The 24,282-nt window shown below is 34.7% G+C and overlaps 3 protein-coding genes and 1 pseudogene across 4 annotated transcripts; 2 read left to right on the forward strand and 2 right to left on the reverse strand.

Annotated features, from left to right (window-relative positions):
* Nucleotides 1-2,671: 2,671 nt before the first annotated feature.
* LOC104750890 (homeobox protein knotted-1-like 2) lies at nt 2,672-9,025 on the forward strand. Its single transcript, XM_010472744.3, has 5 exons — nt 2,672-3,320; nt 3,577-3,708; nt 3,814-3,952; nt 8,291-8,535; nt 8,675-9,025. Exons 1-5 carry the CDS (start codon nt 3,036-3,038, stop codon nt 8,831-8,833), a joined length of 960 nt encoding a protein of 319 aa, XP_010471046.2. The 5' UTR covers nt 2,672-3,035; the 3' UTR covers nt 8,834-9,025.
* Nucleotides 9,026-9,864: 839 nt separating this feature from the next.
* On the forward strand, nt 9,865-12,217 carry LOC104753755 (notchless protein homolog; annotated as a pseudogene). Its single transcript, XR_015585146.1, has 8 exons — nt 9,865-9,945; nt 10,125-10,206; nt 10,325-10,414; nt 10,490-10,615; nt 10,704-10,984; nt 11,119-11,191; nt 11,244-11,393; nt 11,463-12,217. The product of XR_015585146.1 is annotated as a notchless protein homolog (transcript).
* LOC104750891 (cysteine-rich receptor-like protein kinase 2) lies at nt 11,905-15,017 on the reverse strand. Its single transcript, XM_010472745.3, has 7 exons — nt 13,960-15,017; nt 13,751-13,864; nt 13,527-13,666; nt 13,115-13,325; nt 12,799-13,033; nt 12,571-12,721; nt 11,905-12,470 (listed from the first exon to the last, which is right to left on the reverse strand). The coding sequence occupies exons 1-7, from the start codon at nt 14,723-14,725 to the stop codon at nt 12,141-12,143; spliced, it is 1,947 nt and encodes a 648-aa protein (XP_010471047.2). The 5' UTR covers nt 14,726-15,017; the 3' UTR covers nt 11,905-12,140.
* Nucleotides 15,018-15,623: 606 nt separating this feature from the next.
* On the reverse strand, nt 15,624-18,960 carry LOC104750892 (cysteine-rich receptor-like protein kinase 3). Its single transcript, XM_010472747.3, has 8 exons — nt 18,126-18,960; nt 17,639-18,030; nt 17,433-17,546; nt 17,196-17,335; nt 16,886-17,096; nt 16,561-16,795; nt 16,327-16,471; nt 15,624-16,231 (listed from the first exon to the last, which is right to left on the reverse strand). The coding sequence occupies exons 1-8, from the start codon at nt 18,899-18,901 to the stop codon at nt 15,899-15,901; spliced, it is 2,346 nt and encodes a 781-aa protein (XP_010471049.2). The 5' UTR covers nt 18,902-18,960; the 3' UTR covers nt 15,624-15,898.
* Nucleotides 18,961-24,282: the final 5,322 nt, after the last annotated feature.

A 24,282-nucleotide genomic window follows, 5' to 3' on the forward strand; every position in this document is an offset into this window, starting at 1 on the left:
CCATCGTCAAATGCGCCATACGCATAACCAAAAAGGTTAAACTGAAGATAAAATGAAGTCAAACTCGAAGATAAACAAAATGGTGCCACGTTAATGACGAATATCTTTTGTGATCTTTAACATGAGCTAATATTATAGAACTAACTCTCCATATATAAATTTATCTTTCGAGTTTTGATCTCACCTGTACAGTTGGAGCCCAATTACCTTCCACTAATCGTTAACTAAGCTATCTGATTCCCAAAGCGACGATCTCAATCCTCACCGGGATAAACAGACTAGAATATTAAGATTCTTACGAGGATAAACAAACTAGAATCGTAACAAAACATCTACCAAAGGTAACCTAGAAATTATTAAACGAGACAACTTAATTTGATAGATTTCCGCAATATCACTATTTTGTGGCTATAATAGAAAGATATAGTAGAACACTTTCTGTTCGAAGCAAACTTCGAGATTTTTTAAGATAAACGAAATAAAGACAAAATATACATTTGATGGAGTCATGGACCACAGACAAAACGCAAAAGGACCACTTCATAAGAAACATTTGAAGATGGAGAATATAAACACTTTTGCATCAGGATGCTTGATATTGTTTTTGTCTTAATGCATGTCTACGACGTCCCAAGTTCATGGGAATAACATCAATGTGCTACACAGTAAATATATAATATAACAATAAGTTTTGTTTTTTCTGGTTCAACAGCAGTTTTTTTCTTACGCAAAAAACAGATTATAGTCTTAAACAAAAAATATATATGTATATTAATAGATGCTCATATTTGTTGTCCCAATAAAGCAATAATAAACTATTCTTCTCCACTGTTTCAAGCTGTATTTTCAAAAGATTGATTCCTTAAGATAAAGGTTAAAATAACCCATAAATTACTTTTTTGGTCCATAAAAGCTTTCCTTGATATATATAAACGCCTTGGCGCAACGACGACTGCCGAAGAAACAAAGGATCAAATTGGTTCGGTTTCGGTGATCAGTTATTTATTTTCCTAGCATAGAAGTCTATTGGTGACCATTTGTCCACTTTTTCTTACAGATATGTACATTTTGATCTTTATATATTTTAGTTACTTACTTAAAAAAATGAGTACCCCAGTATTTTAGCTATGTCAAATATGTTGAATAGTTAAATATTTGCATAGATCATAAAAAAAACATAAAGCGAAGGCAAAAAAATAGATACATAACAAGTAATAACATATGAATATTAAGACTAAGGAGTTTCCAAAAACAAATCATAACAAGTAAATAAGATAGCAGCAGAATTTGTTAACAAAATAGTAGTACTAGCATCACTAATTATTAGTCTTATAAGATGTTTTGGTCAACAAAATAATATTATGAATCAAAACCTAACAACCTTAGATAGATCACGGGAAAAATTCCATACGAAACACACTTGAGTGGACGTACAGTACTAGACTACTAGCATCACTAATTATGCAAACATGGTCCAATAATTTAGTCATTGTTTTTGTCATTATCATTTTTTCTGCAAGACATGAACTCATAATGGGAGATTCAGACCAAAAACTTTCTTAATTAAATCCGGAACGTTTTGATGCTATTATTTCTTGACGATAATGTCATAATGATCATCTAGAAAATTGACGATAATGTATAGATGTCGCGAAGGCCAACGGTGAGGATTCAATCCAATACAATCCAACGAAGTGAAATGCGAGAAGCAAAGCTCTGTCCTTTTTATAAGTGGTAATAATACAAAACTGGAACCTTTATGTCAGTTAAAATTCACAGTTTCACACCAAAGTAGTCCGACGGATAGATATGTCAATCAACCTGTCCATCAACATAAAGACCTTTATGATATTTTTAATATTCTGTTTTTTTTTGGATAAAAAAAATATACGGATCATTGGATCGGGTTTTGGAGTATATACATGCAAAAATATCGGTTTCTTGGAATAAAAGGTTAAAAGAATGATTTTCTTATTAAAAATAAACTACAGGGTCTATATTACCATATAAGGTAATGATCTATTTTCATTTTTCAGTTGATACTTGATACTAGACGCTAAAGCTACATAAGATTCTTGTGAACAAAAAAAACGTGGGATTAGTCGAGTGGCCACTAAAAAACTTACATCCAAAGGGGATTTTAATTACCACATTACTGAAAGCAATCAAACAAAATTTATTATTGCTCACTAAGATTTTGATGGCTGTGATCGACAAGAAGCACGTAGGTACCGTAGACGTGTATACAGCGAAACAAATCTCGGAGAAGTTGAATGAACCGATCCGGCTCTGGACAACTAGAATTGTGAGTGTCGGCCACCGTAATTATAAACAGAAAAGCGTATTAATTAGTCATCTACGGACGTGCAAACTCTTCCCTTGGAACTGTTTCACGATTCAAATTACTATTTTTGTAACTTATTTTTGTTAACAAACGCTTTATATGATATGCGTCTATTTTTTTGTTCTTTCAGTGTGTGAGCAATAAAAAGTAGTGGTGAACTTTTGAAAATACAAAGAAAAAGACAAGTAAGGTGAACTTTTTATCCGAATCGTATTCCTTAACATATACGGCAAACCTTGATATTCTTTCTCTCCTTTTTTCACTCTGTGACGTCCTCGTTTATGTAAATAACGATATAAAATAGATGGAACAGAACTGCATGAAGTCAGTTAATATAATGTTATCTTAAATATACTTTAGTTTTGTCGAAGAATAATGCAAATTTCTATAGGACCTGTACAAAGATAGACCTTTACGCCTAGTTTCGTAATTTCCTAATTCTTTTCCTAACAAAATTAGCGTTTTTGGTTTTTGGCTGAAATATTTACGATCCTTGTCCTCTCAAGCAACACTCAACTTGGCCAAGTCTATTTTCATTGTCTTTCTTCCACTCTTGGGAAAAGTTTGTTGAACCGGCGGTTTCATCTTTTCTTTTAACTTTCTTATAATTTCCGAGCTAGTTCAGTAGTAACCAAGCCAAGGGGCTGGTGGGAGATCGCAGAGACGTACGAGCACTGATCGTATTATACTTATGGATAGAATGTGTGGTTTCCGTTCGACGGTAGACTATTCAGAGAAACCGGCGTTGATGATGATGCCGTCAGATTACCAGTCTTTGCTCTGTTCATCCGCCGGAGACAATCGCGTGTTTGGATCCGACGAACTCGCTACCGCTTTGTCGTCGGAGACACCTTGGATCCCTCCTCCGCGTATACGAAAAGCTGAGGATAGTTTCTCGCTTGGCTTGATCAAATCGAAGATTGCTTGTCATCCTTTGTATCCTCGCTTGCTCCAAACCTACATCGATTGCCAGAAGGTGATCTCATGACCATTAAAACATACAAGATCAGTGTTTAGGGTTTAGCCTCAGTGATTTTACATGTTCTCTTAAGCATATATGCACACGGCCTACTACTCAGTGCTTGCCTCGTCTTCCCTAATTTTGGTTACAATTTCGTTTCTCTTACTTCTTTTTTTCTAGTGCTAAACCACTTTTACCCTAAGATACTACGGAGATAATATAAAGTTGATGCGTGTGAATCGTGATGGTTTTTTTGGTTATTGATTCGTAGGTGGGAGCGCCTATGGAGATAGGATACATATTGGAAGAGATTCAGAGAGAGAACGATGTGTACATGTACAAGAAGCGAGATGTTACTCTGATTTCTAGCTTTGGAGATGATCCTGAGCTTGACGAATTCATGGTTTCTTTCTAACTAGTCCTTTTTGTCTCATCTTTGATCTTTTTTTTTTCTCTTTCTTTTTTTTTTATTTGATATACATTTTTTTTTTGTGTGGTGCGATTTAAGGAAACCTACTGTGATATATTGGCTAAATACAAATCTGATCTCGCGAGGCCGTTTGATGAGGCTACGTCTTTTTTGAACAAGATCGAAACGCAGCTCCAGAACCTGTGCATTGGTCCCGCGTCAGTTACAGGCCTTTCAGGTCAGCACTGGATGATCCCTCTCTATATCTAGGTTTAATGTACTCTTGATTTCTTTTTTGCTGTTTTCTTGTTCACTCTCGTAGTGTTTTCATTGATCTTTGTGCACTATCCTCGATCTGTGTCCTTGCGTTAATTTTCACCTTACAAATCGAGCGGATTTGAGAATCTCTCCCCATAACTTTCCCTTTAGGTTTTAGGAATTGATGTACATCTTCTGAGTTCTAACAAATAAACAATAAACGAGAAAGATAAGTTGTAGCTGATACACAGAAAGAGCTTAGTAGATCCGGTTAGACAACCCAAGGTATAAAAAGTTAGAAAGAGCAAAAGAAAACACTAAAACCCTAGTTTTGGAGGAAACCATGATTGCTTCAGTACATCTTTACATAGTTGGTAAAATCTTTGAAAATAGAAAACACATGCTTTAGATGGGTGCATGACCTTGGCACAGCTTTGTGCCATTTAATTTCTTTCATGAATTATATGGTTGGAGCAGTGTGGGATTAGTAGTGCTAGGGGTAAGGAGTAGGTAGGATTTTCACTGGTAGTGATATTTGTTTTTCTAGTGATCTTTTGGTGTGGTTTACTTTTCTTTTGTTTCTTTATAATAATATATACTTGTAAGTTGTATTATTATCTTCTCCTCTGTCAGAAGAAAAATGGGTCTATGAAAGCAAAAACTTTTGCGCTAGAGATTCTGATTTTGACAATTCAGTGTCGTACTGACACTTATTTAATTTGCTTCTTTCTAGTGAAAATCCAATGATAGAGAGAAAACCTAGTCATAAGTTCCACTTATTTTCTTCAGCTTGTTGCTTTGGTTCATGTTTAGATCATATGAGTAGCTATTGCTTATGCTGTTTGCATTTTCATTAATATCGGGTGGGTAAAACAAATGTTAGTTCTTGATTGCTCCAACTTCTCTTGGTGAATGAACCAAAGTTTATGCTACTTTTTCACAGTAAGTGTCAGACTTAAGTTTTATCCCTATCACTTTAGTTTATACTATTAGAGAGAGAGAAAACAAATATTGTGTATAATGAGTATAAATGAATAGTTTTCTTAATATGCATGAAAAATGAATAATTATTTTTGAATCGGAGGGTCTAGTTGGTAATCAACTAGACATTAGCCCTTCTTACTGGATACATTGTACCTAGCCTAAGAGTCTTTCATTTGAATTCTGTTTTGTCCTGTGTGTTCATATCCCATGTACAAATCACTGGTGTGCTTATTTTTCACGTACGAACCCATCTGACTTAGTAAACCAAAAAAAGTGTTTGGATCAGGTCAAATAGTTGGATTTTGTGTTTCTTTAGCCTGGAAAAGCTAAAACAAATTTATAGATTATGTTATATGTGGCCATAAAAAATGCTTGATGGCCAATTGGCTTCTATCTTCTCCATGTAGCTTCGGTTGTACTTTGTTAGCAAGAGTTGTTACTACTAATCAGCATACATAATTAATTTGGAGTTTGCATAGGGAATCATGTCCAAAAGGTTTTAAACAGATCTTCAGCTTGAATTTTCTATTAGTGGACTAATATTTAGTATAATCTTATTTTTAATGGTTGGAAGTACAACTTGCCATTTTTGGGTAATCTCGTGTATATTCTTTTTGATTGGATATATATTAGTACTGTATTACCTTCTGAGTGTGAGTTCTGAACATCTTCTTTATCTTTTTTTAACTCTCCAGAATTTTTTTTTCTTTTCTTTTCAACTGAATTCATCGTAAACTAATAAAAGAAATCCTATGATGTATTCGTTTCACCTGTAGTTTTCAGAGTCACGTGGTTTTGGTTTCTTTTCGTGCTAATATGCTTTAGGGATAAACCAAATGCTCTTGTCAACTGATATAATGTATTTACTGTACTTCTTTTTTGTTCTTGCTATACTGTGATTAACCCTTTTCGCAATTAGTTCATTTACCGTATGCTGTTTGTGACACCTGATGAGTTGGTATAAGCTTATGTTTGTGGGCATGGTCAGAGCCGTGCCTATGTGTATTAAAATGAAACATTCGCCTCCAGCCTTATATTTTTTGTAAGAAACCTAAAGGCAGTCATATGCATATTTTTATTTTAAAAGAGTAAGAGATTAATGAGGATTGCAAAATGGTAGCTAAGCTAAAAATATGGAAAATAAATTAGGATGACTATTAATCCCTTCACCTCTTCTTAATTGAAATATACGTAATTTAAGTTTTACATTTTGCTTCCTTCTGTTTTTATTATATAAAAACTAATAAAAACAAATGCATAATCAATTGGTAAGTAATAAGTATACAATTCACTATAAATGGTTTCATCTAGTATTATTATTCTTTCATAATGATAACCAAAACATTATTTAAAAAATTTACAAATGATGCACCGGTTGTTATTATAGATTAGAATCAGTTGGAAATTTTAGATTTGTAATACTTTAGTATTTATTTGTAAGATAATGAAATTAGTTTTTTTGAAGACATATTTTTAGTACCGCCTCCGGCCTCTATATCTCTAGGCATGGCTGTGGGCATGGTCAATCTTGGTCATGGCTTTTGTTCCAATCTTGTCATATCTTAAAAAACATTTGGTGTTAGTAGCTAGATTACTGCACTAGTTGTTTCCATTACCATGATAATTGATAGCCATATGGCATGGTGCACTGCATCCGTCTATGGGAGCTTAGGTCTCATTGCAGTTTATGCATGCATGTTAGCATGTACAATCTCTATTCCTAAGAAACCAGTTGGCTGGAAATCGAAAGCCTGTTGTTTTGAACAAAGCACTATGTCATGGCACATTAGTTGCTTCACCAGTTCTAGACACGATGGTCATTTGAAAAGTCTTGTGTATTGTCTTGCACATAGTAAGATGATCCTAAAAATCTGCATTTGTCAGGTATATTAATATACTGATAAACTGTTTGGTTATATCACCACCTTCGTAGATAGAATAGTACTTTGACACCAAAAACAAACAATGCGTGATAAGCTTGAATTAGAAACCTTTTAGCCTCTTTTGATTTTTAAATAGAAGAAGTTCGAGATAGCTAGAGATATCGGGCATATGGGGTGGTCGGGTGTCACATGGACTCCCGTGGATTCCGCTGGTGGATCCCTCTGTGACCCAATCACAACTCTCTCTTTTAAGCTTTTGTGTGTTCATTTGATTTTGATTATAAAGGAAAAGTTAGAAAAGAAAATAGGGGAGAGACATGGAGTTTCACTTCTGTACAGCGCAATCATCTATGACTAATGCTTCTCCACTCTCTTCCTATCTTTTTCAACTGTTGCTTAGTGGTTGTCATTACCTCTGTTCGTTTGTTCCCCTGCTGAGTCATGCAATTTCCACGTGTCTTCCTTTTTTTGGGAAGTGTACAAGTCTATCTAGTAATTTTATCAGTGCGTGTTCTCTCTCTTTTGCATTGTTGCACATGCCTTCTTTAACTAGCAAAGGTTACTGGATGATATATGTGAACTATCTTTGTCTGATTTGCCTAGGGATCATCAACCCCATCCATTTGTTCTATGTATTTAAGATGTTCTTTGTATATATTCCCTCATGTTTTGCATATTTATTTGCTGACAAGTCCAAACTCATTGCTTCTTTAATTTTGCCTTAGTAATTGTCGGTATATTAGTGTCTTTCTCTAATCACTACTAGGAGATCACTGGTTGGAAAATTGTAGTGCTAATAATTTGGCCATTAATCATATGTTAAATTCAAACTTGAATCTCCTTGTATTAAGGCTAGCCTTTTGGTAGGAACAACATAGGGGTCACTGACTCACTGGTCAATATGGTGACTGGACATAAATAAAATGGGCCATTACAGAAAAAATTATAAATGTTGGGGAAGCGTTATTTCCGGGGGTCACTTAAAAGTCTCACAAAGGTGACATGTGTCGTGGCTCAGGTGGGCAGTGGTAAGCCCCAGAGAGCAGGTCGTCCCCTGACAAGTGTGGTCAATGCTAAACTATTCAGTCACTGCGAAAGTGTTGCTGTGAATATGTTACATCGATGTTCTCTATAATCTCTAGCTATCCTTATTTTTCCCCTTTTACCCCTAGACCTTTGGTTCTCTCTTCTTTATGCTTTTTGGCTCTTTTTTCTTGTTTTATGGTTCTCTCTTCTTTATGCTTTTTGGCTCTTTTTTCTTGTTTTAGCCACTTAAGCATTTAACTGAGCCTACAAGTATTTAGTGTTAGTTATGTTTAACAGTATTTACTCCCATACATTCTCCTAGTACGTACATTTTTATCGATTTTACACGTATTTGGCTCAAACATACATGGGATATATGCATTATTGAGAATCTTTAGCATGACATGATTCTCATGTATGAACAGATGATGGAGCGGTTTCATCTGACGAGGAACTGAGAGAAGCTGATGATGACGTAGCAGCACATGAGAGCCAACAAAGAAGTAATGACCGGGATCTCAAGGACCAGCTGCTCCGTAAATTCGGTAGCCATATCAGTTCATTGAAACTCGAGTTCTCTAAGAAGAAGAAGAAAGGAAAGCTACCAAGAGAAGCTAGACAAGCGTTGCTCAATTGGTGGAATGTTCATTATAGATGGCCTTACCCCACTGTAAGTCCCCCTTTCTGAATTCACCGTAACTTAGTAGCATACACTTTTGGAGACAGGATATTCATTTGTTCCGACATATCAATCCTAGGCGAACTACTGGTGTGTTAATATAATATTTCGAATCACAAAATGTATGTAGGAAGGTGACAAAATAGCCCTGGCTGAAGAAACGGGTTTGGATCAAAAACAAATCAACAATTGGTTTATAAACCAAAGGAAACGTCATTGGAAGCCTTCGGAGAACATGCCGTTCGCAATGATGGACGATTCTAGTGACACATTCTTTACTGAGGAATGAAAAAAAAAAAGATATGAGTAAAAAGGAGTAAAAAGCTTTAGTACATGGGACGTCATCGGGAATGAATCATGCTCGCCAAAATGTACTAGAATTATGTCAAATATATATCTTCTAGTAGTTCAGTGAAAGAACACCAACACGAGCCGTTTTTGTGGGATCAAATGAGATTTACCATTTTATCTTCTTTCACCATTTCCTTGGAAGCAATTTCTATTATTTGCTTTATATTCTTCCAACGAAAAGTATTTCAGAGGCAAAAATTTCTTGTGTAACCATTAAGTTGATAGTATCATACTTGTGGCTTGATGTGCATAGGAAGATCCTTGAGAATTGCATAGGTCTCTCGGTGATAGCAAAAACATGCATCATGATAGGCGCTGATATAGTATATTGTGACTGGATTATGCATAATGCCATCTGTCGTGATCACTTTGTATGTGAGATAAGGTGGCGGTATACGAATAGCCGAATGTAAACATTTCACCTAAAGAGGGAGTCCGTGACGACGGGTCATCATGCCAACAGAAATTGTAATAACTTGTTTCTCAAGAAATAGTGAAGACCTACCCGTAACCGGATCAACTTTTGGGTGAACACTGAAGGAGTGGGTTAATCTCTTGTCATAATCTATCAACACACGATTGCCCCAAATTTAAGAGTGTAGTTTATTATTCGTAAAAGTTCTTCAATTCGAAATAAACCGAAAGTCAAAATCAACCTCTAAATAAATCCAAACCGAACCGAAATAGTAATAAAACCCGAACTTATATGAATACTTAACTCTCCTAAGCCTAGAGTTAGGGTTAGTTGTTCCCGGCGGCACTTGCCTCCACCTTTAGCCGGCGCCGGTTGTAAGGGTTTTTTAAAAAACAAGTTTGTTTCCTTTTTACTTGTCTTCTTATCGGTGGCGGCTAGAGGTAGGGTTAGTTCTTTTTCTTCACAACTCCCCCTAGTTTTCTTTGCGTAGAGACACAGACATGGCGGAGATGGAGAACATGGTGATGTGTCGGTTAATGGATCCTGAAGGAGTTCCTTTAGGTGACCCTATGTATATCCCTCGCCAAGCAGGGCCTTTGCAGCTTACCCATCTAACCAATACACTTCTCAACAATGTAAGATTTTCTCTGTCTTGGGTTTTAAGGATGATAAAGGAGTGATTATTTCTGTTCTTTACTTCTTTTTTTTCCTTTTCTTTACATTTTGAAGTATTGAATTTTATTATGCCTGCTCTAAGTGCTATAAGCTGCCAAGTTTTGAGTTACTTCGGTTTATGGTTACATGGAATATTCAGGAGGAGAGATTGCCCTACGCTTTCTATGTATCAGGCGTGGAACTTGTTGTGCCCCTCGGAACTTACTTGCAGAGAGAACAAGGTTTTTTTATTGTGGCATATGTGTTGATTGTTTCTTTTTCGGCACGCTATGATATAGTAGTATAATAATATATCATCTTATTGATGATACTCTGGGAAATTTGTGTGTGCATTCTCAGTGTCCGTGGAGAATATTTTGACGATAGTGTATCGACAACAAGCTGTTTTCCGAACTCGCCCAGTTAACCGTGTTTCCGCTACCATTGCTGGTAATATCAAATTTTCCTTCCTCTCCTTTCAGCTTTTTTCTCTGCCCCCGTTTCAGAGTGCTTATGCTGACTTAGGTCACACGGGCAATGTTCTGTGCGTTTCATTTTGTCCGGACGGTAAGCAGTTAGCTAGTGGCTCAGGTGATACTACTGTCCGGCTGTGGGATCTCAACACTCAAACTCCAATGTTTACATGCAGAGGTACTAATCTCTTTTTGTTCTCTAGTTTTTGTCTCTCTCCTCTAATAATCCTCATCTTGTTTTCTGATATGCGTTTATTAATTGTCAGGGCACACGAAATGGGTTCTGGCCGTCGCATGGTCTCCAGATGGTAAGCACCTTGTTAGTGGTGGTTTAGCTGGTGAAGTCTGTTGTTGGATACCTGAAACCGGACAGCTAAATGGCAGCAGTCCACCTTAATTACCCATGCCGTCGGTTTGTAACTTCTAGCAAAGATGGGGATGCAAGGATTTGGGACATTACACTAAGGAGATCTCTAACTTGTCTCAGTGGACATTCACGTGGCGTGACTTGTGTCAAATGGGGTGGAGAGGGAATTATATATACAGGGTATGTTTCTATTTCTAATGCTTTGATGATCCTCTTATGTTGTAAATTATGTCACTACTACTTGTATCAATGTCAACTATTTCTCTCGATCACTTGTTGCTTGCTATTCAAAATATATGTCATGTGTTTGGCAGTTCTCAAGATCGTACAATAAAGATGTGGCAAGTTACTCCGGATGGGGATCTATGTTTGACAGCAAAATTGGAGGTAAAAGCTCATCTTTGGACCCTGTTTCCTCATGACCTCATGGTCTGCATAGGGGTCTAAAAATACTCTGCATATTATGTTGTTACTTTATGGGCATGGACATTGGGTGAACTCTCTTTCATTAAGTACAGACTATGTTCTCCAGACAGGAGCTTTTGACCACACCGGAAAACAATGTTCTTCACCTGAAGAAGTTAGAAAGGTGAGATCCCTCCTCTTATTCCTTCACTTCTTGTCCATTCACCCTGTTTCTGATCGTGTTATTGCTTAGGCTGCACTCAAAAGGTACAACCAAGCAAAAGGAAAGTACGGGGAAAGACTAGTCTCAGGTTCCGATGACATGAAAATGATTCTTTGGGGACAATCTGTTAGCGACCAACATATAGAACTTTTGGACGGTGATGAGAAGGATGTAAACCTGCACGGTCATCAGCAGGTTGTAAACCATGTGTGTTTCTCACCTAATGGCCAGTGGATTGCAAGTGCGTCTTTTGATAGATCTGTCAAGATATGGGATGGTATCACGGGGGAGTTTATTACAACTTTTCATGGACATGCTAGTGGTGTTTATCAGATCAGGTTGGGTAGATTTCTTGAGAGCTCTTGTATTCTATGTTAGCTCTAGCTAGTATTAGTCAAGTTATTTTTCTAGCCTTATACTTTTACAAATTCTATGTCTGTCTTTGAACAAGTGATGGTGAGTGACAACGAGATTAGTTGGAATTGAACAAATGCTTCACTATTGAGTATAATGATCTGCAGATGTCGTTGAGTACATCTTTTTCTTGTCATTTGTACTAATACATAAGATGACTTACCATATCACCATTGCAAATACTCTATTTCACATCTATATATTCTATACTATATATAACTACTTTCTCTCACAGATTTATACACAAATGCTCAACAATTTTGTATTCTGTTCTTCTTATACACTTCTTCAAGCTCATCTACCATAAAAGGAACTTTGTGAGACAGTGGCAAGAGATGCACAACCAGCTGAGTCTCCATCAGAACCATCTCGAAGTTCCATTACTCTTTCATCCATAAACGGAGGATTACTAGGCAACGGCAGGATCTCCTCTTTGTTCTTTAGCATATGCAACAACTTTGACATTGATGGTCTTAGCGACGGGATCTCTTGAGTACACAAGAGCCCTATTTGAACAACCTTTGCTATGTCCTTTTTGATGATGTGACTGTCGATCTGATTCTTCCAATTCAGGTTTGGATCATATATTTCCTCCAACTCCCCTGACTGAAAATGCTTCCATGCCTTCCAAAATAAGACATAACACCACAATTAGTATATATGAGAAGTGCAATCTGACTGACAATTTCAAACTCCCCACAACACAAAATCTGTCTAAACTTACTTCTGTTATCAAACTGTCTGAGTAATCTGACATTTTGCTTTTGGTGTTCTGCTTTCCAGTAGCAATCTCTAGTACAAGAACTCCAAAGCTGTAGACATCTACCATCTCTGTTAGCTGACCGTGTGCCAAGTACTCCGGAGCCATATAACCTCTGCAGATTCACAAGTATTGGATTAGTTCAAACATTTATGTTTCTGAAGTAACACATCTTTTTCTAAATATACTTACAATGTCCCTGCAATGGCAGTGCTGATATGGCTCTTATCATCCTGGAACGATCTCGCCAGACCAAAGTCAGCGATTTTAGCATGAAGCTTTGAATCTAGCAGAATATTACTTGCTTTTATATCTCTGTGAATAATCTTCACACTTGACTGCTCATGCAGATACACCAATCCCTCGGCTGTTCCAACAATAATGGCATATCTTTTCTGCCAGTCTAACGTTTTACCTCTGTTCACGTCTGTAAAAGTAATAATAAAATGTGATTTTGCATTCAGGGTAAGACAAATGAAACTCATCAGATAGTATTATAAGTAGTTACCGAAGATGAACCGATCAAGGCTCTTGTTCTGAAGGTATTCATAGACAAGGAGACTCTCTGGTCCTGAACAGCTGCAACCAAGCAGCCTAACAAGATTCTTGTGTTCCACAGTGCTGATCATGTTGACTTCATTGTAGAAATCTGCTGCTCTATGTCTGTTGTTGAAGAACAACCGCTTCACAGCGATATCTCTTCCGTCTGGAAGAACCCCCTAAACAAGAGAGATGCCACTAGATCACTAATTTGCTTTTACAAGAAGATAAATAGTTCCACAGAGATAAAAAGAGAAAGCCATAACCTATTCATACCTTATACAACAAGATAGATAGTTCCACTAGATCACTAATTTGCTTTTACAAGAAGATAGATAGTTCCACAGAGATAAAAAGAGAAAGCCATGACCTATTCATACCTTATAGACAGTTCCAAATCCGCCTTGTCCAAGCTTGTTTGCCTCGTCAAATGAACCTGTGGCCTTCTCTAATGTTGAGTATTTGAAGTTCAAGTTACTGTCTTTCAGAGTTTTCGCCATTTTTTCAACATCATTTGATCCTGATAAGCACCAAAAAAGCTTGGTTCAAATACTCTCAATCCTTCTTTAAACCAATTCAAACACAAATAAGAAACTAAGCTAACCTCTTCTCTTCTTCTGTATGATCCGACGTTTGCAGATATAAACACCTATTGCTACTCCAATCATGAAGACAACCACAGAGCTAAGCACTGACACCACAATCACTACTACAGAGCCTGCAAAAATCAATCAATCGACAAAAATGGTTAGCTATATATGATCAAACGCTTATGGGACTCTATAGAATAACACAAAACCTTTATTGTGTTACCTTTTGATCTTCCGTTTCTTGGTATCTTGTTCAAGAAATCTTGATCAGAGTACCTAAGGAAACATCCAGTGTGAAGCGCACGTCCCTCTGACCATGGCAAACAACCTTTAACCACAGACGCAGACGCGTTCTCCAAACACTGTTTACAAGAACCAGGACTCAACGTTCTCCAGCAATTGGCCAACACAAACGCCGACTCAGATTCAGATTCACCCGCCTTCGCAGACGCACGAGCGTACCCTCCAGTCCCAGAAGCCTCAGCAACCGCATAACTCAACCCTTGTCTCACCGCATCACCGAAAGTTTGACTCTTTCTCGTCTTGTTTCCACACAAAACGGTATCTTCAGGTCCTCTGTATTCATTATAAAAACTATAGTTCTCAGCTCTCATGAAACATCCGTCAAGAAAGATCCGACCACCGTTCTGAGGATAACACTGAGGAAGCATCGTACGTGCTTCCGCGTAACAGAGGACACAGTCGTTTAAAGGAAGATCTCCGTAGCACTGAGCGAGACCGTAGTTAGCGTCAGGTCCTGTACCGGTAAGGGCAACTCCGAAACCAGCGGTTTGCACTTGTGTGCTGATTTTTTCCATGGTGGTTACGAAATTGGGGACGTAAGCGGTTTCGTTGTGCTCGAGTTGAGGTGAGCAAGTGACTTTAACGGCTCGTGCCCTTGCGTCTCCTGTGATTGGACGGAGTAATGAAAGAAGAAAGATAAAGAGACATTGAAGGTACAGAGGATGATGAGTTTGTTCTTTCTTCATCTTCTTTTTATTTTTTTGATTGAAAGAGATCAAAGGGCCTGGCCTTATGTTCTGTTTCAGGGTATGGAATTGAGAAAGAAGAAGCAGAGAGAGATTTGAGAATTGGGAATGATGAAACTGAAGAGGAAATTTTCAAAAGCTTGACTTTGATGAACTTGGTTTTGGTTTGTTATACAGTAGTCAACCCAATTTGCTGTATCTATCTATCTCTATGTGTAGTTGTACTGATTAGTCAAAAAAGTAAAAATTTAATATGATATTTTGGGTTTTTTTTTCTTCTTCTAGAGCGAGTGGAAGAACATAAATGAGGGAGGGAGTTTAAGTCTTGCATTCACACTTGGACGACCGGACCAGTTCGATCTTGTTGAGGTCGTTGTCTTCATTCAAATATTTGTCGGCTTTTATAAACCTAAAAACCGGTGGACCAATAAATAATTGAGCTCATCTGGAGTGGAGCCGGTTCGGTTTACTTGGATAATCCATTTAACCAAAATATTCTGAATATTTTCAAGAGAAGGAAACGTCACATGCCCGTAGTGTTACGACGACGACGACGACGACATGACATTCAACAAAATAAGATTAAGATATGGCAAATGGATAAACTAAAGTTGGACTACTTTAAATTTTAGAAACAGGTTGTTAGTTGATTTTGTAGGGCTAGTTGGTTGACGTCAAAAAGAAAAAGAAAACAAAATAGGCCTGGACCTGGTACCATTTACATGGTGGCATGGTCAAAGTTTTCCAAGATAATTACAAAGAAGTAGTTGTTGAACAATCAATTCTAAAAATGTTAATCTAGTTGGCTAGTACAAGCTTATGGTCTACTAGTTGACCTGAAATTTTTTTGTAACTTAGAAAAGTTGAAAACGTAGAAAAGTTGTTGATTCGTTTAATGTTACAAAAACACTATCATAAACTCAGGAAACAATTGCATAACCGTGTATCATAAACAAAGCTACTGAAGCATAAACCGAATCACTACAATCGAAACCGAGACTAAACCAGAACCTGTCCCCACTCCCCACCATGTGACCTCCTCCTCTAACACCTAGCTTCTATAACATTGACGTGGCACATACGTAACACTCAGTTAGTTACACACGATTTAATTGTCATCTCAATTTTTTGTACATATACACAAGATGATTCAGAACCCACACTAAAAGATTCTCATCTAGGTTCGAAGAAACTTGAACTCTCGGTTATGTAGTCACTCCTTGATCCTGAAGAATTAGACTGGTTTGTCGTGGGAGTCATCATAAACTTTCTCATCTCTACTACATTCCCTGGATTCAGAAACGGCGGTTGCGTCGGCGTGTGAATCTCTAAATTGCCTTTCATCATTTTCACAACCGCAGACATCGCTGGCCGCTGATCAAACGCTGCTTGAACGCAGAGAAGCCCGATTTGAAGTAGACGTGACGCTTCTATCTTGTTGAAGTTATCCTCCAAGATTGGATCCACTGCCTCTTCCAGGTTCCTTGTTCTGTACAGACTCCATACCTAAAAGTATATTTTCAAGATTCAAGAAAAGGGTTTTAAGTTAAAAACCAATCATCAAGAAAATGTTAATTAATTACTATTAGAGAGTCATCTACCGTTTGTAGGATCGAACCAGCTTCTTGTACGAAGGCATTGTTACGTTTTCCGGTTATAACTTCAATCATAAGAACTCCGAAACTGTAAACGTCTGCTTTCTCAGTTAGTTTTCCTCTTACCACATATTCTGGCGCCATGTAGCCTCTGTTTCCACAAGTGTAAAACTTCAGAAACACAAAAAAAAAAGTTGGTAGAAAATGTAAGAGTTAACAAAATCAGGTTTGAGACGTTACAGTGTCCCGGCGATGGCAGTGCTAATATGAGTCTTGTCCTCTGGGAACAATCTAGCCAATCCAAAATCAGCAATTCTTGGAGTAAAATCATCTTCCAAAAGGATATTACTCAGCTTAATGTCTCTATGTATGATTCTAAGATTCGACTCTTCGTGAAGATACGCCATTCCTTCAGCTGTGCCAAGTAAAATCTTGAATCTCTTCCCCCAACTCAACGGTTGAACATCTTTTCTTACTAAACCAAAATATCAGTAAAGACCAATCAATAAAGATCCATGAAGACAAGGTGACTATAAAACAAAGGTTAAGGATGACCAAAACAAACCAAAGAGATAATCGTGGAGGCTTTGATTCGCAATGTATTCATAGACCAGAAGGCTCTCAGGTCCAGTTATGCTACATCCCAAGAGCTTAACAAGGTTCTTGTGATCAACTTGGCTTATTAGATTAACTTCATTAAAGAAATGATCAACCCATTGCTTTGTGTTGAAGAACAGTCTCTTTACTGCAACAGTCTTACCATTAGTAAGCACACCCTATTCCACAATAACAAAGGGTAAAGAATTAACCAATCGAAGTAAAGGTAACATTCAAAGAAGAAACTCTAGAAACTGGATGATAAGAACACAACTTACCTTATAGACAGAGCCAGATCCTCCTTGTCCTAGCTTATTTTTGTCACTAAAATAATCTGTGGCCTTCTCGAGATTCTCATAAGAGAAACAGAGATTAGATTTGTTCGCAAGCATGAATAATGACCCTAGTTGCTTCTTCTCTACATTACATGACACAAACCAAAAAAACAATGTCTTTTTTAAGATCACTCAAATCTAATAGGACTCAAAATTTGAAACATTCAAAGAGTCACAAACCTCTTTGCTTCTTGGCGTGTCTCTTTTTAAACAAGAAACCAACTGCAGAGACCAAAAGAACAAAAGCTACCACCGATGATGTAACCGCCAAAATCACACCCAAACGGTTATGACCTGATCAACCAATTGCTGAATCAATGCCACAATTTTGTTACAACAACATATACTAAAGTTATGATCACATTTCACAGGGTCATTGTACTTACCACCACCATTACCATCTGATGTAGAATTCCCAGAATTGTTATAAAACTTCTGAGTAGAAAACCTCATATAACAACCAACGCTAAGAAATCGACCTTCTTCATTAACCAAACAAGAACCAATCCCTACTGAAGCTTTACTCAAACACTGAGCACAACCACTACGATTAACAGTCTCCCAACACTGAGCAAGACCATGAACCGTCACGTTATCTCTATCCACAAAACCAGCATAGAATCCACCGTTTCTCACCGCCTCCACTCTCATGTTCCTCACCAGCACCGCAGCGTTATCCCGAAACACCGTCCGGTTAACTCCGGTTATCTCCTTTGGAGCACATTTTGACTCGTCTCGCAAGCTTACCGTCTCGTTAAAGAAATTGTAATCATCATACCTAAACACAAGGATAACCAAATACACTAGAATCAATCAAACAAAATAAAGTTTAGATTTTTATGCGGTTGAAACGAGTATGAGAGAGAATCAAACCTGATGTAGCAACCATCTGAGAAAACTTGACCACCACGAGTACCTTTTTGGAAAGGTAAGCAACGAGGGACTTTAGCTTTGATCTGAGCGAAACACAAGTCACAGTCTTTCTTACTAAGATCCTTCATACACTCTCCGTAAGCGTAGACGGTTTGGTTCGCGGTGACGTTCCTGTTGACCACTTGGCCGTAACCTTTAGCTTCAACAAGTGGAGAGACGGAGTCCATGGCGGCGAGGAAAGTGCTGACGAAGAGACTTCTCTGTTGCAGCGGAGATGTTCTGTTGCTGCATATCTGAGACACTGTTTCTCCTCTTGAGTCTGATACAGAAGGGTTTATAAACAAACCCACAAGGAGAAGAAGAAGAGGAAGAAGACGAAGAGTGTGAATTGACATCCTGGGTTTTAGTGTTTTAAGGTTCTTGAAATTGAACAAGATAGCATTTGTGTAAGGTTCTTTGTGGATCTTTTGCTCTGTTTTTTTTTTTTTTCTTTTTTCTTTTCTCTTTGAATAGATTTCTTGGTGATAGAGAAAGAAGGCACGATCAAGAGAAGTTGAAATTGAAAAAATCTTCGATTTCAGTTGTTGGGTCAAAAGAAAAGAAGAAGAAAGCTCACATATTTTTTGCCAATTGTAGGAGAAGTCAAAGTGAGACTTTTGTCTCTTTATGATTTCAACGCCCGAAAGATGATGATCGTATTTGGGGGCAGTGAAAAGCGAAAACGACGCCGCGTGGGAGTTATGTTCTGTTTTTAATGCATGGGACCATGACGTCATCGCTTGTGTCACTTTTTTTTTCTTCTTGTGTGTATGTTCTGTTTTTGTCACCCACTGCTTGTGCGGAACAAAAAAGAACCAAGGTTCTGTTATAATATAGTTGGCTAGTTGGTTGAAGTAGGCCTTGTAATTAGCTTATCGCGTTACCATCTTAAAAACCAGGGAGAAGAGTTTTTTACCAAAAAAAAAAAAAAACAGGGAGAAGAAGAATTTAGGAGATATGGATAGGGAAACTGTAAGCTTATGTGAGTAGTCCAATTGGATCAAAACTTATAGCTTAGTAGTTTGTAAAAATTGGGGTAGTTTTTACCAATTTAGAAATAACTCAGATTTTAACATTTGAGTACTGATGTTAGTTCTGATTCCAGTTCGGTTCTGCCGAGAGAATCTGTAAGAAATTCAAGATAATGTCTCGTTAAAAATTTGGGCTAATGGACTTTATCATAAGTAGAAATTCATAAGCAACTCTCCTTTTTCCTCTTTAATAAAATCAAATCTACAAGTTATTGTGTTTTTGGTGACCTTTTATAATTTTTAACTTGCAATATAAAGTTATTTTATTAATATTCTCTATTCTCCTATTGTTATTGTATTGGATTTGTTTATCAGAGAGTTCGTCGTCAACTTGGAACCATTTTATTATATAAACCTTATTATATAAACCTTGATGACAAAATTACTAATTAACAAGATCATGACACATGTCAATTGTATCATTCAGATGTTGACATGTGTCAAAAATTAACAAAATTAAATAAACATACGTGAATATTAGACAGAATACTATCAACGTACCGAATATGTCAATTATTTAATTTTAACTATTCTATGTGAGACCGAATATTTGTTGTAAGATTGATTTTTACTATTCTACGTGATATTGGCCACATTTTCTAGAAACAAAATATTTGTTGTAAGATTGATTTTTACTATTCTATGTGATATTGGCCATATTTTCTAGAAACAAAAAAAGTTTTAAAAATATTTACCATTTATCAAAAACAAAGAGGAATAATTTACCTATCACTACAAGGAAATTAAGCATATGTCTTATTATATAAAGATATATACTAAGTGGTATCCCATATCAAATCAAAACCTTGAATACGGTAGAAAATCATGAACATCAAAGAGACAATGTGTGGACGTTAGAATTTGGATTTCCAAATTTTTTGTGGATGTTAACCGATTTTTTTACTGATTTTTTATTGTTAAATTTAAAATACTAACCAATATACATATTATCTCATATGATGTTCATATTAGTTTTTTAATTAAAAATTTAACTCTAATACATGAAGAAGTGAATTATGGTTTTACGATGAAATATATAGTTAAATGTGATTACTAAACTGAATGTCTAACGATGAAATTTATTTTAGATTAAAAAAATTTCAAATATTAATATGTATCATTTTTAAAAAATTGATTCAAGAATATTATTCATATTTTTTATGTTTGATTTTATAATTTGAACACATGTATTTTTGTAATGCATATGTTAAAACATAAGATAATACGAAATATATTATAATTTATAGGAATGAATCTTCACTAATTTGATGCTAATGTCTATATATCTTTATATATGTTTTTATTTTATAACTTTCACTTATTTAAAATTGATTATGAAATGAGTTAAAATTAGTACTTATGAGATAACAACATAACAAATATATCTTAAATATGTTGATTCAGTTTTATTGCGAATTATATTTTGTTAATTTTTATTTGTATTTTCAATTCTTACTAAGATATAGACTTGATATGATTTATTAATTGTGCTTGATATAAAATATTTAGTGCTATGCGTTAAGATGAAATGTATAATTAAACTTAAAATATGGTTTATCACGATGTTATAGATATTTAAATGGTACTCCATGTCCTATAAGAGTTTTTGGATAAAAACACAAAGATTAATAAACAATAAATATTGTTGAAAAAAATAATAAACAACAAATATTATGTCATTTATAAAAATTCAATCAATAAAAAATATACGGAAAACAATATATTTCTCCAAGAGAATATCATATCAAGCCAGATAGAGCTCAATCTATTACCACATGCTATATATCTCCGAGAAAATATTTCTGATTTATATGTCTCAGACTCCATAGTTCAAGATCTATATCTCCTTTGAAACATAGTTTCCACCTAAATACCCACAAACATCGGTTTTGATCGGTTCACTATTTACTGAACCAACTAAATAAAATAATTAAACAAATATAACCTAATTTAAACCGAATTAAATTAATTAAAAAAAATAAAAGAAAATTATACATAAAAATTTGAGAAAATATTATAAAATAATGCAAAAAGCCTTCAAACTCTTATATAATAGAACTGAGAGTATTAAAATGAAATATGAGGAATTCATATTCAATATTAGAATGTTACAAAATAAAATCTAAAAACATGTCTACTACTACTTAATTATTCTCAATAATTTTTAAAACAATTTACCCGCGTTATTACGCGGGCCTTATCTAGTATATTATAAACTTTGTATTCGAAATAGGAACTAAGTTTATAAAACCAGAAATTTTACTTAAAATATATCTTGTATAATATGACAAGGTTTTTTTTAACTTTGCCTATGGATGCGACATTTGACATTCTATTTTTGCGACACATGTACTTTACATTAATTTGAAGTTGATCCTTTAAATTTATTTACTTAAGAAAAGTATTCATTTCTTTTATCTTCCTCTATAAAATCTTTAATTATTTTGGTTTGTATTATTTAATATTATTTCATAGCAATAATCTTTATAGTTTATTCTGGTATAACAAAACAAAAAAAAAATCTATTTTACAAGAATATATTTATTCTAATTTAAATTTATACGATTTGTAAATTTCTCAATAATTTTCATTTAAATTTCTTTACTCTTCGTCTACCAAATCTTTAATTATTTCTGGTTTTTAATTTAGTATTATTTCATAGCAAAAATGTCTGTAGTTTACTTTTGTTAAAGAATAAGTAATATATTTTACAATAATATATTTATTCTATTTTGTTATTATGATTTGTAATTTTTTCACTTATTTTTTATCACAAGCATAACTTTATTACTTAATTATTTTAATCGGTTTCACATGTCAATATTTACTATATATTAAACTATAATAAAGTAGAGTTGTGAGAAATTGTCATTTGGCACCATTCTATTTTTTTTTAACATGTATCATTTTTTCAATTTTAATGAAAGAAAAATACACATTATTGCTAATCTAAAACTAAATTGTCTATACACATTTTTTTAATTTGGGACATTTTATTTGTTCAGTTTCTTTAGATTACATATACTTCTCTCAATCAATTACCTTTATGACATTATGGATGGACGTTTTATTTTGTTCAAACTGTTCATGTTATGCATATGACCAAATTAATTACAATAAATATGCTTTATAACTGTATTTATTGCCATGAATGTGATTATTCAGAATAATGTGTCAATAGAATTCCTTACAAACTTCAAACAATGTTTAGTGTATTATATAAGATTCAATGCTCACATGACTAATAATGAAAAAAACGATCACTACACTATATGTCTTTCTTTTCCCATCATTTCCCATGGTATATCTTTTTTTTCTTATGAAGTTTTTATAAAAAACATTATGTCTTGCAGTATGATGATTAACATATTAATTTCTCTATGACTATTTGAAGAAATCGTTTACAAAGCCATGTCAATGTTTTTTTTTTTGGTATGAGAGTCTTGTCAATATTTATTAGCCTCTTTCAAAGAATTATGTTTTATGATAGTCATGATTTAAATTTTTGGCATTGTTTTGTAATGTGATTTTTTTAACTTTCAAACTATAGTTGAAAGTCTTAAGTGATGAAGATGAGCCTAATGCTTGACTCCTAAAACACATCTCTTTGGCTTTGAACATTCACTCATAATATTATGTTTTGTAAATTTGCTTTGTTTTTTGTTATTAATATTTCTTATCCCCATTACAAAAAATATTTTACTTTGCATATTGATAAAAAAATTGAGCCTAATTTTACCGTGTAATGCATATATACATGGTCAAAAGATCATGTACTTCTTTCTGTCTCTTTGAAAGCACTTCCCAAACTTTACAACATCCTTTCGTGTTACACGGAAAATATTACAGAGACCTATTGTAAAATATTTAGTTTATATATATATATATATATATATATATATATATATACATATTGTAACCTCAATTCTTTCATCATAGACATATGTCAATCGTTAAAATTGGTATAAATTAACAAGTAGATTAACCTGTATAAAAACAAAACTACTTTTATATCGTATTGGTATTGTTTGAGTTACCAATCATACCTCATGTCTATTTTCCTGTAACCCTTACTCCATCTGTCATTATGCCGAAAAAGCTTACACCAATTCCAATGGTTATCTATATTTTTCTTGTTTGAATTTTATATTTTACTTTTAGGATATAATTTTAAAGAGATATGGTTTAGTATTTAAAGTATAAGATTAAAAGCATGATGCTATTTTGGTATTTTTAGAATTTTAGAAATGATTTTCTAAATTTAAAACCAAAATTTATTTTTATGCAATTTGTGAAATTATTCTTCTTTTAACAGACTTCATAATTATAAACTTATAAATGTATATATTTAAATTCTTTTCAAGGCATATATAAATAATATCATGTACATTTTATATATAATTTAATGAAAAATTTTATTTTACATACAAAATATCTGTTTTATAACCCACACATCACATGGGTAACTTTCTAGTATATATATAAGTTCATGAGCTATTTCATTTCATGTCTTATTTTGCTATCTTAACTATAGTCCCATTATGAGTAGAAAACCTCATTTTACTTGTTTTGGATTTGTTTACAGATTTCTAATTTTTTCCTCTTTCAAAACGTTTTTGTGTAGTATTGGAGGAGTAAACAAAAGCAACGTAATAGATAGTGGCGTAAGCTCTCTCGTCTGCCGTATTGTGAAGTCGTCTCTAAATCAAAGCAACTTCAATCATTCTCTTCTTTTTATTCTTTCTCCACCTCTATCCATCAACCATCTTTTTCAACCCTTGATTCAACCAAATTTGCCGCACATTCTGAATTCCTTATATTTTCTGATAATGACAGCTTCATCATATCTAGCAAACCCTCAATCATCGTTTCTTGGATGTGTACTAGACAGTTTTTTATATGTTCGTTGAATTTCTAACTTCTAATAGAGCTTGGAAAAATAATTGTTATGAAATTATAGTCAGTGAAAGTTGTGTGTATACATGAACATATGAAAAGCAAAATAATTTTTGTCTAAAGAAGTTTTTGTTTATATCAGAAAATTGACAGAATATAATATCTCTGAAATTTCATAGTTATCAATCAAT

The sequence above is a fragment of the Camelina sativa genome, chromosome 16 (genome assembly GCF_030686135.1).
Source record: "Camelina sativa cultivar CO46 ecotype springtype chromosome 16, ASM3068613v1".
Classification (NCBI taxonomy): domain Eukaryota; kingdom Viridiplantae; phylum Streptophyta; class Magnoliopsida; order Brassicales; family Brassicaceae; genus Camelina; species Camelina sativa.